Source organism: Leopardus geoffroyi, chromosome C1 (genome assembly GCF_018350155.1).
Source record: "Leopardus geoffroyi isolate Oge1 chromosome C1, O.geoffroyi_Oge1_pat1.0, whole genome shotgun sequence".
NCBI lineage: Eukaryota > Metazoa > Chordata > Mammalia > Carnivora > Felidae > Leopardus > Leopardus geoffroyi.
This window is the reverse complement of record NC_059328.1, coordinates 149538241-149551492: the sequence shown is the minus strand read 5'-3', so window position 1 is coordinate 149551492 and position 13252 is coordinate 149538241. Positions and strand designations below refer to the sequence as shown.

The 13252-nt window shown below is 34.1% G+C and overlaps 2 protein-coding genes across 11 annotated transcripts in view; one reads left to right on the top strand and one right to left on the bottom strand.

Annotated features, from left to right (window-relative positions):
• LOC123598969 (lymphocyte antigen 75) overlaps nt 1-7282 on the top strand; it is a 135432-nt gene extending 128150 nt beyond the window's left edge. The window contains exons 38-39 of the mRNA XM_045479962.1: nt 232-258; nt 4673-7282. Coding sequence (XP_045335918.1) covers nt 232-258; nt 4673-4875 — 230 coding nt within the window. The 3' untranslated portion in view covers nt 4876-7282. The remainder of the gene's footprint in view (nt 1-231; nt 259-4672) is intronic.
• A 750-nt stretch (nt 7283-8032) lies between these two features.
• Nucleotides 8033-13252, bottom strand: part of MARCHF7 (membrane associated ring-CH-type finger 7) — a 59101-nt gene continuing 53881 nt past the window's right edge. For 4 of the 10 annotated variants that reach the window (XR_006712899.1, XR_006712905.1, XR_006712903.1 and 1 more), the window contains 2 exons: nt 9700-11926; nt 8033-9345 (listed from right to left, as the gene is read on the bottom strand). Coding sequence is in view for 3 of the 10 variants with exons in the window: in XM_045479958.1 (XP_045335914.1) it covers nt 9287-9345; nt 11878-11926 (108 nt within the window). In the remaining 7 variants the exon portion in view is untranslated. The remainder of the gene's footprint in view (nt 9346-9699; nt 11927-13252) is intronic. The other 6 variants (XR_006712902.1, XM_045479960.1, XR_006712901.1 and 3 more) reach the window with 5 other exon arrangements.

The window sequence follows — 13252 nt, the reverse complement described above, 5'->3', positions numbered from 1 at the left end:
CTTATTATTTCTCCACCAACCAAGCTAATACACTGTTAGACCTCTACATCTTTAAAAAAAAAGAAACAAAAAACAACTTTGTTCAAAATGGAAAACAATTGACCAAGCAATAGAAATAGGGATATTAAGCTACTAAATTTCATTTTCAACTATTTTGAAAGTGTTTAAAGGCAAACTTAGAATAAAGTATACATGCTTGAATTTTAATTTTCATTTTCTTTTGCATTTTAGTCCCATATGAAAAGAAGTATTTATCAGGTAAGTAATGGTCTTTTGTTAAAAATCTTCCCACAAGTAAAAATACATTAAGATTCTAATGTCAAAATATTACTAAAGACCTCCTTAAAATTAATTATATAATTTTATAAAGTGGAACAACTTTTATAAGAATTTAGAAAGGTCTCAACTTAGTAATAAGACTTGACATCCTAAATATGGTAACTGCAAATATGTATGAATTTTAAATACCAAATTGTATTTGCCCATTGAATTCCCTTTTTTGTGGGAAATGAGTCTGCAATCTTTTGTTTAAAAAACTTTGACCTTATAATTATAGTTCTTTAAGGATCTGTCTTAAGGGTTTACTAAATGCATTTTTTTTTAAAGTTCATTTACTTTGAGAGAGCCCGTGTTTATGAATGGAGGGGCAGAGAGAGAGGGGAGAGAGAATCCCAAGCAGGCTCTGCTCTGTCAGCAGAGCCAGATGTGGGGCTTTATTAGGAACAGTGAGATCATGACCTGAGCTGAGATCGAGTTGGACACTTAATTGACTGAACCACCCAGGTGCCCTAAATGCATATTTTGTTGAAAGAACAGGTAATATATTAACATGGTTGAAAAAGCAAAATAGTAAGGCAAATGCTGAAAAGTCCGTCTCCCATCTTGCCCCTGTCTACATTATTCTACTTTTATCCTTATTGGGCACCAGCTCAGTTTCTTAACTGTGTTTCTTTTGCCAAGATCAGCAAATTGAGATATAGGACTTACTTTGCCCTTTTATTCACTAATAGATTCTAGGTATCGACAACGCATACTCTTCCGTATATCTCTTTAAGGATATAAACCAGCTCCAGACCCTTATTGGCTGGTTTCCAAACATTACAGTGCTGCAGTGAATGAATCTACTTGCACAAATACATTATTTAAAGATTAGATTCCCTGAAATGCAAATGTTGGATTTGAAAAGTGGATGTAGAACTTTGATCAATAACATGGTTTTAGAATTGTACTATTTTGCCTTCCCAGAAACATGTCTATTAAAAATTCTGTATTTTTTTTTTTTTTTGCCAATTGGTAGCATAATTTTTAATCTCTTTGAGATGTGAATAAGATGCACAAATCTTAAGTGTACAGTTTATTGGTTGTCTCTGGATATACCTGGGTAACTACCTCTCAAATCAAGATAGAGCAAGAACATGTTACACCAAAAAAATTTCCTTCATGCCCATTACCAGTAAATGTATCCCCTACAATCATCTCACCCAGAGTTACCCACTATTTTGAGTTCTATCACCATAGGTTAGAGTTGCTGGTTTAGAATATAGAATTCTACTGGCTTTTGGGGCGCCTGGGTGGCGCAGTCGGTTAAGCGTCCGACTTCAGCCAGGTCACGATCTCGCGGTCTGTGGGTGGGTTCGAGCCCCGCGTCAGGCTCTGGGCTGATGGCTCAGAGCCTGGAGCCTGTTTCCGATTCTGTGTCTCCCTCTCTCTCTGCCCCTCCCCCCTTCATGCTCTGTCTCTCTCTCTCCCAAAAATAAATAAACGTTGAAAAAAAAAATTAAAAAAAAAAAAAAAAAAAGAATTCTGGCTTTTTTCACTCAAGAATTTTTTTAGATCCATCCATGTTACGTATATATTGTACTTATTCTACTGTTGTATAGTACTTTGTAAATGTATCACAATTTGTCCAATTTCCTATTACGTATATATGCATCATTTCTAGTTTGGTACTAAAATGATAGAACAGCCTATGAACATTCTCATTTGGACCTATTTTCTCATTTTCCTTGTGTATATTCCAAAGAGAAGAACTGCAAGGTCAATAGGGTAGCTAATATATTTGGCTTTATTAGAAACTACCAAGTAATTTTTCAGAGTGGTTGAACTGCTGCATTCCTACTGCACATCCATCCCATGGAAAGTCCCATCTAATTTCAGCCATTCAGGTGTGTGTAATCATTTTGATTTTCATTTCCCTGGTGAATAATGTTGAGCACTTTTATTAGCCATTTCATTGTGTTTTGCGAAATGCCTATTCAAGTCTTTTGTCCTTATTTTTTATTGGGTTGCCTTCTAAATTTAGGTAGTTTTTTGTTTTTAAAAATTCTGGATTGGCATTGTCAGATGTAGATTTTCTAATTTGGGGCTTGCTATAACTGTGATGGAAGAGGAAAGGAGTGTTTGAGAATTCGTGTGTATACTGGAGAATTAAGTTCTCACTCTTCAATAGGAGGAATAAATACCTTAAAGTATCAACCAAAGGGGCATCTGGCTGGCTCAGCTGGTAGAGCACTTGGCTCTTGATCTCGGGGTAGTGAGTTGCCCCATGTTGGCACAGAGCTTAAAAATAAAATCAAGCAGGGTGCCTGGGTGGCTCAGTCGGTTTAGCGTCCGACTTCGGCTCAGGTCATGATCTTGTGGTTGGTGGGTTCAAGCCCTGTGTCGGGCTCTATGCTGATAGCTTGGAGCCTAGAGCCTGCTTCCGATTCTGTGTCTCCCTCTCTCTGCCCTTTCCCTGCTCATGCTCTGTCTCTCAAAAATGAATAAACGTTTAAAAAAAAAAAAACTAAAAAATCAAGCAGAGTACCACCTCACATTCATTAGGTTGGCTACCAAAAAAAAAAAAAAAAAAAAAAAAAAATATATATATATATATATATATATATTACACACACAAACATATATACACATAATAACAAAAAACAGAAATCAAGTATTGACAAGGATATGGAGAAAATGGGACAGTTGTGCCCTATTGATGGGAATTTCAAATGGTACAGAAAACAGTAATGATAAATTCTCAAAAAACTAAAAATAGAAATACCTACGATGCAGCAATCCCACTTCTGGGTATATACGCAAAAGGAATGAAAAGAGGTATCAAAGATTTGTACACTCATGTTCATAGCAGCATTATTCACAATAGCCAAAAAGTGGAAGGTGCCAACCCAAGTGTCCATCAACAGATGAATGGGTAAGTAGAACATGATATATATACTATGGAACATTATTTAGCCTTAAAAAGGCAATTCTGACACATCCTACAACATGCACAAACTTGGAAGACATTAGTTAGGCTAAGTGAAATAAGCTGGTCACAAAAGTATAAATACTTGGTGATTCCAATGATCTGAGATACCTGGAGTAGTGGACCTACAAAAGGTAGAATGGTGGTTGACAAGGAATAAAATGAGGGAAGAATGGGGCATTACTGTTTAATACATAGTTTCTCGGGTTTGAAAGATGAAGAATTCTGTGGAGAAACAGTGGTGACAGCACATCAGTGTGAACGTACTTAACGCTATAAAACTGTAAACTTAAAAACGGTTAAGATGGTATTTTGTTATGTGTATTTCACATTAAAAAATTAAATCAAGAAAAGCCGTGTAAGTATGTTATTTATAAGTATGGAGGCAAATAATCTTAAAAGGAATGGCTTTGATGAATGGGAATTCAGGGTGAGTGGCAGTGGGACAGGAGGAGCACAGTATTTTCTGACACATATCTTGTAGAACATTTGCACGGGTATATTTGGGTGAGGGGGAAGGATATTTACCGAGTAGAATATAAAAGGATACATAGAGATTTAAGTACAAAAGTGTATGTAGGTTTATGATGGTTCTCAAAATCTTATCAGGAGTTGTTGAAAGAACTAGCAACAAAGTTGTCTTTGAATTCATTAAAAAATAATATTTCATAAGACTGTGCAACTATTTGCCTGGCTTTCTTGATACGTTTTCATCTAAAGGTCCAACACAAATAATACACCCCAAACCTTACCAAACTGTGACTGCTACAAACTTTAAAGATCAAAAAGGAGAGAATTTTCCTTTTAGTGGCCATTTTCTTCCTCCTAACTCCTAAACTGAGTTAATTTCCCTGGACTGACTGACTTACGGAAAGTTTATGAGGGTTTTCAGTAGCCAAGGACTGCAAGGTTGTAATTACTTCAGGAATACACATATATATATATATAGTTACTTGAATAAATAGAAAAAGGGAGATAATTCACTGCCATTCTTGTTTTTTCTCAGTGATAAATTTTAAATGCCAAAAGCCAGATGAACCAATAAGTTTCATTAATGTAAACAAGTATCTAAAGACAACTAGTCTTGAAAAGAGCAGTAAATAGGAAGTCTTAGACTAGGAAGTAAAATACAAGGAAGACACGTAGAACCGTGATATACCCTGACTGTAGGTAATTTCCATTTTAGAATGGAGAATTGTAAAACTTAAAATCTTAAGAATGGCAGTCATTCAAGCTAACAAATACAAATCTGAATAAGTGTAATTTTTTATTTTTCTCATCAGTGTGGGAAATTCTAATAGGCAAATATTTACATGATGAAACTGTATTTATGCCCCCCCCCCCAAGTGCAGTTCTAGCAACTGGGTGTCCTGATTTCCATATAGATATATATATATATATTTTTTTTTGTCTTTTCCTTTTCAGATAACCACATTTTAATATCAGCTTTGGTGATTGCTAGCACAGTAATTTTGACAGTTTTGGGAGCAATCGTTTGGTTCCTGTACAAAAGAAATTTGGATTCTGGTTTCACCACAGTTTTTTCAACTGCACCCCAATCACCTTATAACGACGACTGTGTTTTGGTTGTTGCAGAAGAAAATGAGTATGCTGTTCAATTTGACTAAGATCTTGGAAATTTCAGATTAAGACATCAAATGTTGACAGCGATTTCCTGTACAGGATTTTAATGTAAAATTTGATGAAAATCAGTTTTCATGGTATATTTCCTTATTCCAGTAACATTCATTATTCTCATGTAATCGTGACAAAAACTGATCTTTAGGTTCATCATAAGTTTTTAAAAAGGAATGATCATAAATACAATTTGGTAGTTTTAACCACCTCCCTAAATGTACCTTTCACTTAAAAAAGTTTAAAGCCCAAAGTAGTAAAGTAGATAAAAATAAAAACCCAGTCTACTGCTCTATCTTCCTTCCCATTTGGTTGAACCACCTTAGGTTAGAATTGGGAAAAAAACAAAAACAAAAATAACTCTTACCTACCACTGTAGTTTTAGCAATCACCAGCTCTTAACCAATTTCTAGGTCTTGCTCTTTTATTAATAAACATGAGAAAACCTACCTTTAAAAAGATCCTATACATTAAGACGTCACACATTACAATTTACTGTGGCAGACAATTCCCCTAATATTTTTATCTTCCCTTTTGAGTTAGATGTAGAAAATTTTTTAGATTTTAACCACCCCATATTCCACATTTTAAAATTTCATTACTTTTAGAACATCACTTTGGACAAGAAATCTTATTTTGTACTAATAACAAATGGTTAGAATGTCAATGAAATTTTATAAAGTTTTTGAAGCAAGAAGGATTACAGCCATACCAGGAAGGTGTGGAAGTGGATGGCAGTGAGGATAATGCTTTGATGACAGAGCCCCTTTATTTAAGAATATTTCTTCTCTACCTCCAGATCTGTTCCTATATAAGGTGTGTCAATGCTCCCTGAACACTGATGAACTATCATTCAAGGACATGAAAACTAGGTTAGCAAAAACTGCAGAAAAACACTACATACTACTGTAGTTGTGATGTTCAAAGTTCTCAGTACATGTTCTGTACATCTTAAGACAAAGGTGAGAAGAATCTTTCTGGGGGTAAAAAATGAAAACGAGAGCTGAATCAAGAGTGATTTTCCTTAGCATTCTTTATAGCCTAAAAATACTAGAAAAGATAAATATATGCAGTTAACATAAAATTATATTTACTGTATTTAGAAACCCTGAAAGCTCAAAGTAGTAGTCTCTCTCCCTAACCAATGTCTCATCAATTATCTTATGGGCAAAACTTTTCTTATGGGGAGATACACTATCTCAAGCTTGACCAATGGCAACAAAGTCCCAGCTTACACGATGTGTCCCACTGGCATTACGAATAACCTCCTTCATCACAATTAATGGCACTGTTGTTTAATGAAATAGGAAAAACTACAAAGTGCTGACAAGACTATATGGTATGGCTGTGTGGTACTAAAAGAACAGATGTTACACTAGCCTTATTACACAAAACAACTACACTCTGTATGAGCTTTACATTTCTAAGTTTTTGGATACTATTTTATTCCTGGTAAGTTATTAATAGTGAACAGATTGGAATTCCTTCCTTTTTCTATTCAAAATCTACCAGTCATTTAAAAACTAAGATCTTAACTCTTCCTTAAAACTTTCTCTAATAGTCACAGATTTCTACAGTATCCAATATGGTAGCCACAAGCTACATGTGGCTATTTATGTTAAAATTAAATATAAAGTTCAGTTTCTCAGTTGCACTAGCCACACTTCAAATGCTCAAACACATGTAGCAGCTACCGTAATAGGCAATACAAATTACAGAGCATTTCCATTTCCATCATCACGAAGTTTTACTGGACAGTGCTGCTCTAGAATCTCCCCTTCCACTTAACTCCCATTCAACTAATTTTCTTGTTCATTTTGATCACTTCTACCCAATGGCAGCTCTTACAAAACGGCTACATTAAACTGATTTAATTTTCCATATTTGACTTCACTTTTCAAGTAAGTCCTTAGAGGTCCCTGGTTAGTGAAGTGTTAAATCTTAATTTTCTTCATACATCAGAACATCTGTAACAGGGCCTTTGCATCTATTCAGTGGTCAACAGCAAACTGGGTCATTCAAGTCTGTATGTATATTTTTAATATTATCAACATAACCATGCTTATTTATATTCAAAATGTATAAATTGCTTTCTTCAACATCTTGGTTTTGGTTAATAAGGACAGTATAAATTCTTATGTTTGGCAGGTATCTAGAGAGAATAACATTAAACTGCATTTTCCTAGGAATTTGCATTCTCTGTAGTGCGTGCTCTATGGTCTATTTCTGTTTATATGGTTTTAAAAGTAATTCACACATATAGGGTATCAGAAGCTTATGCAATATTGAAATATGAAATAGTAAGCGGTACTACGGAACTGAAAGTATACTATAAAGCTCAAGCCACTGTATCTCTGGCATTAAGCATTTAATATGACAATAAACTGCATACCAATGGAATGTTTTCTACTAAATTAAAAAAAAATAACATTTATTTTTGAGAGACAGCGAGTGAGTGGGGGAGGGGCAGAGAGAGAAGGAAACACAGAATCCAAAGCAAACTCCAGGCTTAGCAAGCTGTCAGCACAGAGCCCGACGTGGGGCTCGAACGCACAAAACAGGAGATCATGACCTGGGCCGAAGTTGGACGCTTAACCAACTGAGCCACCCAGGCGCCCCCTACTATTTAAATTTTTAAGTAAGTTTTGTGGGTTAAGTAGAAGATACTTAACTTTCATGCTGAGTCTATTAAAAGTGTAAATGTTTGAAACTCAAAGCACCCCTTAAGGGCCCACAGAATAGTGAAACTGGTATCCTTAATTTTGTATTTTTCCTTTAAGGCAATGCAGAGATTAACAGGTAAAAGTTGAGCAAATGTTTTACATTTAGGGGCGCCTGGGTGGCTCAGTCGGTTAAGCTGCCGACTTCGGCTCAGGTCATGATCTCGCGGTCCGTGAGTTCGAGCCCCGTGTCAGGCTCTGTGCGGACAGCTCAGAGCCTGGAGATTGTTTCAGATTCTGTGTCTCCCTCTCCCTGACCCTCCCCCGTTCATGCTCTGTCTCTGTCTCAAAAATAAATAAACGTTAAAAAAAAAAATTTTTTTTTAAATTTATATTTTTGTATGAATTGGGATTTTCTTAAAAAAGCTTTAAGGTTTGAAGTCTACTTTGAGCACCACCAGTTCAAAAGGAAACATTTCAAACTATAAAGTAAATCAATCAGTATGCATTTTATTTCCAGCCAAGGTTTTACATTAAGACAAACAAACTAAGTGTGGCCAAACTGTTGACTCACATTTGAGAAATTACATGGTTTCTATTTAGGTTCTGGAAATGTAGTTAGTTGCCATAACATAAGACTATTTAATCTGAAACCACCTGAAGGTGTTTAAAAGTATATCCTAAAGGGTGTTGACAGAGGAAATATATACAGTGTTATGAAACTTTATACACAACTCCTGACCATGGTGTAGATCTATTCATTGGTGAACAGGTGATGTTCATCTGTTCTCCAAAAGTGGTGAAAAATATTAAGTCAGTAAATGCTCAGAATTACCAAGGAACAGTTAAAAACGACCAGGATCCAAACAGGTTATTTATATCGTATTTATCTATAAAGAAGTGACAACACTAAAAAACACATTGAAAACCAGTGTTTTAAACTTTAAATGTGGGATTTAAAAATATTCCATTAACTTGAGATTGCAGTAATTTTTTTTCCCAAATAGCATTTGATGGGCAATTCTGATATAATTTACAGCTGTAATACTCCTAAAAGGAATATCTACATACTATGGCTTATCAAATATAATCTGCATTCTGCAAATCAATACAAAAATTTATCCATCATTTATACATTTTATATTTATATACTTCTTAAAAATTAGATTTTATTGCTAAGTGAATTTAGGATTCATATTAACTTTGGGAACCCAATATATAATGCTTTCATAACTTCCCAATTATTTTTTTTATAAACACTGGAAGCAAATGATCATGAAAATGAGACTGTAACTTAAGGCATTTTTGAAAAGAAAAATAATTAGGTGCCATTTTATTTCAAAAGCATATTTTGTCCCACTTTTTTCACTAGCAAGAAACTAAAAACATGAACCTTTTTTCATAAATATGACTACAGTAATCAAAACACAAAAAAGGGCCATCAGCATTACTTAGATATTTAAAACAAGGATAACATTTTCCCACTCACCGAAAAGAAAAATACTTCTGATGACCAGTTTATAAACATCAGATTCATTGGCCATGTTAAAAGGTCCAGGAGAATTTTTAATTCAGCAATACTTGAGAATATCTAAATATATATATATATATATATATATATATATATATATATATATATATATATATCTATCTCCAATAGGCATTCCCCACAAAATTAAATCATACGTAATTGCCAGTTTTAATAAACACTTGTTCACAGATCATCCATTTGTCTTATATGAAGTTAGGCAATATCAAATGTTCTGTTATGGTCTCCATCTTCTTCGGAATCATCCTCTGAAGCTGTTGAAAGAAAACAGGATGATCAAGAATGATTTTAAGGGGGATGAGAATGGATGTATAAATATGAAGCCAGAACAGCAATGACTTGTAAAATAAAAAACCCAATTATGTATTCTGTTTGGTCAAAATGATAAGTTATGACAGGGTTAGGGGTGGTTTGACTGTGGGTGATGCCCATCCATAATGTTCCCACCCCCACATCTTTTTATGTTAGTTTTTATAAAAATGAGAATGCTTAAAAATGTGCTTCAAGAACGTCTTCTAAAAAGCTTCTGAGATCAGCCTGTGTTCACGGTAGCTAATGATTTAGACGCTAGAGAAAAAAATGAACTTAAGGCAAGTGCTCTCACACACCTGAGTAGAATCTGGTTTATTACTGCTGCATATTTGATGCATCCGATGAGAATGAAAAAAAATGTACACAGAATAGGTTATGGGTATTCTTGCAATTTACATCAAAGCTATGTCTATACAATGCCAAGAAAAAGCTCTATTTAGTCCAAAAAGCTTTTATATAGACACAGCCTAAGTTAAAACAATTGGATTTAGTAAAAAACTTTTGAGATTATTCCTATGCCTCTACATTGTCAGAAACATCATGTTTGTAACATTTCTGACCTCAATTTAAGAGCCATTGTAGTAGCTCAGAAGTTTAAAATAAACATCCTGGAATGTCTATAGGAGGGACCTAAGTATAAAACTATGGATTCTCTAAACTGTTATGTGTTGAGGAAAATGGAATTCACTAAAATAAACACCCAACCAGCATTTCCCCTATTATCAAGGGCAGAAAGGTTAAATGTATACTCTTCTTGTATTAATATTAGACCCAATATTTAAGAGCACCCAACAAATGGAATCAACAAAAACATCCTACATGTATGGATGAAACTTAAGTTTTCATGTTTCAATTTATCTTGCAGAAATCTTCAATCCATTTTTAGTAAATGATAGCAAGCATATACTTGGCTCATGAATGAGTAAATCCTATGGTTAAGTTTTATGCTATATTATGGAGAAATATCAAACCAAGAAATAAAACAGTTTTTCAGAGAACTTCTCATGTTTTCTATTCAATTAACTCCACAAGAGAAGAAAATTCAGTGAGAACCAACTTTTAGAATACATTAATATTCTGGTACTTAGGAGTAAGCTTGTAGCACCCACAACAGCTTTTACTCTCAGCTGAATCTGGGTATATTTCACCTCCGTCTTTCTTACATGTTGGCAGTAGACATTGCTATGTTTAGGAAACTACTAAATGTTAGTTTAAAAAAAAGTAAAGCAATCTGGGGAAAATATTACTATCATCTAAAACAAATTACTACCATCACATCTGGCAAAGTATGAATTATAATTTGCTAAAAGAGATCTTTGTGTTAGGTAACATAAGGGATGTGAAGAAGTTTATATGAAAGAAAAAAAAGATGTACACCAAATGAATTCCCACTTTATATACCAGACTCCTTTATATACCATTTTCACACATAGTAAACTGTGAAAAGGCATCTGGGTTGTACCTCTAATCCTTTCAAAACTTAAAAATAGTACAAACTTAATGACAACAACCCATGTCTTAGAATATTCTAGGAATTAAAAGGCTCTCATGAAGACCAAGTCCTTCTCAAACTTTACTTCAAAGGATGCTGAGCTTTCCCTAAAGGTAAAAAAACACGCACACTACAGGTAACACTCCACAAGTGTTTTTAAGACAAGTACAGAAAATAATCAAGTGGAGATATATTTTAAAACACTTCAAAGAGTGTCATGGAATCTGATCATGGGGAGCCAGTTGCTTTGGGTGAAAAAGTACAATAGGTAGGGTAATCTTGAATTCCCAGGAACTGTTTCAGAGCCACCAATATCTGTGCCCACCTGGTACGAAGCACCCTGGAGGTTGTAGGACTTTGAGGTTAAGCTGTGCAGATGCCTGTAAAGATTTGGGCATTAAGTGCCTTCACATGGGAGCCCAGGCAGAAGTCCTAATGCTGGAACGTGATCTTAAGAGATTGGAGTTGCTGTCGGAGCTGGCTGCCTATTAAAGGTCCATGAGGACCTGAACAAGGAGCAAAAAAAAAACTATGGCTTCTGTTATGGACTCAGAACTAGGAATCTTTCACCCCTATTTTCCTAGAACTATACACAAACCCAGGGAAAACTTTTAATGATCTAACAAAGATGATTAACAAAATTTCTCTCTCTCTCTCTCTCACACACACCTAACAGATTTAGAAGTGTGGTTTGACCAGAAGTTTTCTTTTTGATTAAAATTAAGGCGATCAAAAATAAAAATTTTAAATAAAACACTAGTTAAAACATATCCTTCTGTACCTTAAAATTATTATTTTTTAAAAATATGCTTTGAAGAAGGTCAGTTGCCCAACCCATCTTTCCCAAATCAGTTATTATGGTATTACTACGCCTATAAATGAAGCTCTAATTTGGTAGAAAGCGTATACAGTAAGGTTTTGGTCTGTGGATTTAATTTGCAAAAGAAATTCAACAAGTCTGGGAAGGGGAAATTCCACCTACTTTCGAGATCTTCCATATGTGCCTGAAGAGTTCTTGCAAGGTTAATAAACTAGAAACAATGCAGAAAGAAATATAGTAGTTTAAATGTTGCAAATTGATCTAAAAAGAGAATCAGTATAGGAGATTCATTTCTACTTTAAAAAGTCAACCACCATTTAAGCCTTTAAAATAGGGGTCTTTCTACCCCCACATCAAAAATTACAAGCTTAAAATATTTTTTAACTGTTGTATATAATCACCATTATATAAATGGTCATGTAGAAATCATGAATCACGTAGAAACTTGAAAGCTGCTATAATAAAATAATTTTATCTAATGGCATTTCTGTCTTGCATAAATACAACACTTCAAAAAATTATGGAGAAAAAATTAAAACCATTACAATGTGGACACAAATGAACACTCTTAGTGGTCAAAAAAACAAAACAGGAACAATTTTATCTTCCTGTCTAAATTTGATAGCTCCAGATGTATTACATTTATTTCAATACTTAAAAAAAATTTGTGAAAATGACTTCCACTTTAATAATTTGTACCTTTTACAAAGGCATGAATTATATGCTTTATATAAAGGTTTATTCATTTTGAAAAGATAAGTTACCTTCAGGAAATCATCTTATGGCATCTACTATATTTAGGTACTACGATTTCTAAAGTACTTAAAGTCCAGAGATCTTTGCTCAAATTATAAATGCTCTTGATCGTTCATTCTCTTTTCTCTCAATGATAATAATCTATCAAATGGCTTACAGGAATGTTCACATGAGGATTACAGAAAAATGTTTTACCAATTTCCAAACTATATATATTTGGTAATTTTGATTATTTGGTTATTTGGTAATTTTCAAGATAAAACAAAAACATTACACCTCACCAGAGATTTGGCTCCATTTTTAACAAAGTGAATTATTTAAAAATAGTCTGAAGTATATGTTTATGAACACATTTCAAGATATGAAGTGTTCGCAATACTACAGTACTGATGCAGGCCCTAGCCCCTGCCACAAAAATTGGGCAAGGCAGAGAGTAAAATTTCCTATGGTACACTGAGATAAGTAGTATCCTATACTCATAAGCACCTAAGAGACAGCCAGCTCAAGTGTTAACATTAAGGTAAGAGTGTACAGAGTAAACACACAATAGTCCATATCTTAAGTAGTTTCTAGTAATATGAATACTTAAAAATTAGTACACTGCTAATCTTTTACAGGATAGTAACAAATGAAGTTGAAGTTAATTTCCCATACTCTTTTGGTTTTTGGAGTTCAATTTAATAATGAGTTGTTTTTTTCCCTCCCAAATGAAAAAGAGCATTTTCCCTAGGTATTTTCAATTCCATCCCTGTTTTTCACTAAAATATATTCCAATTACCTT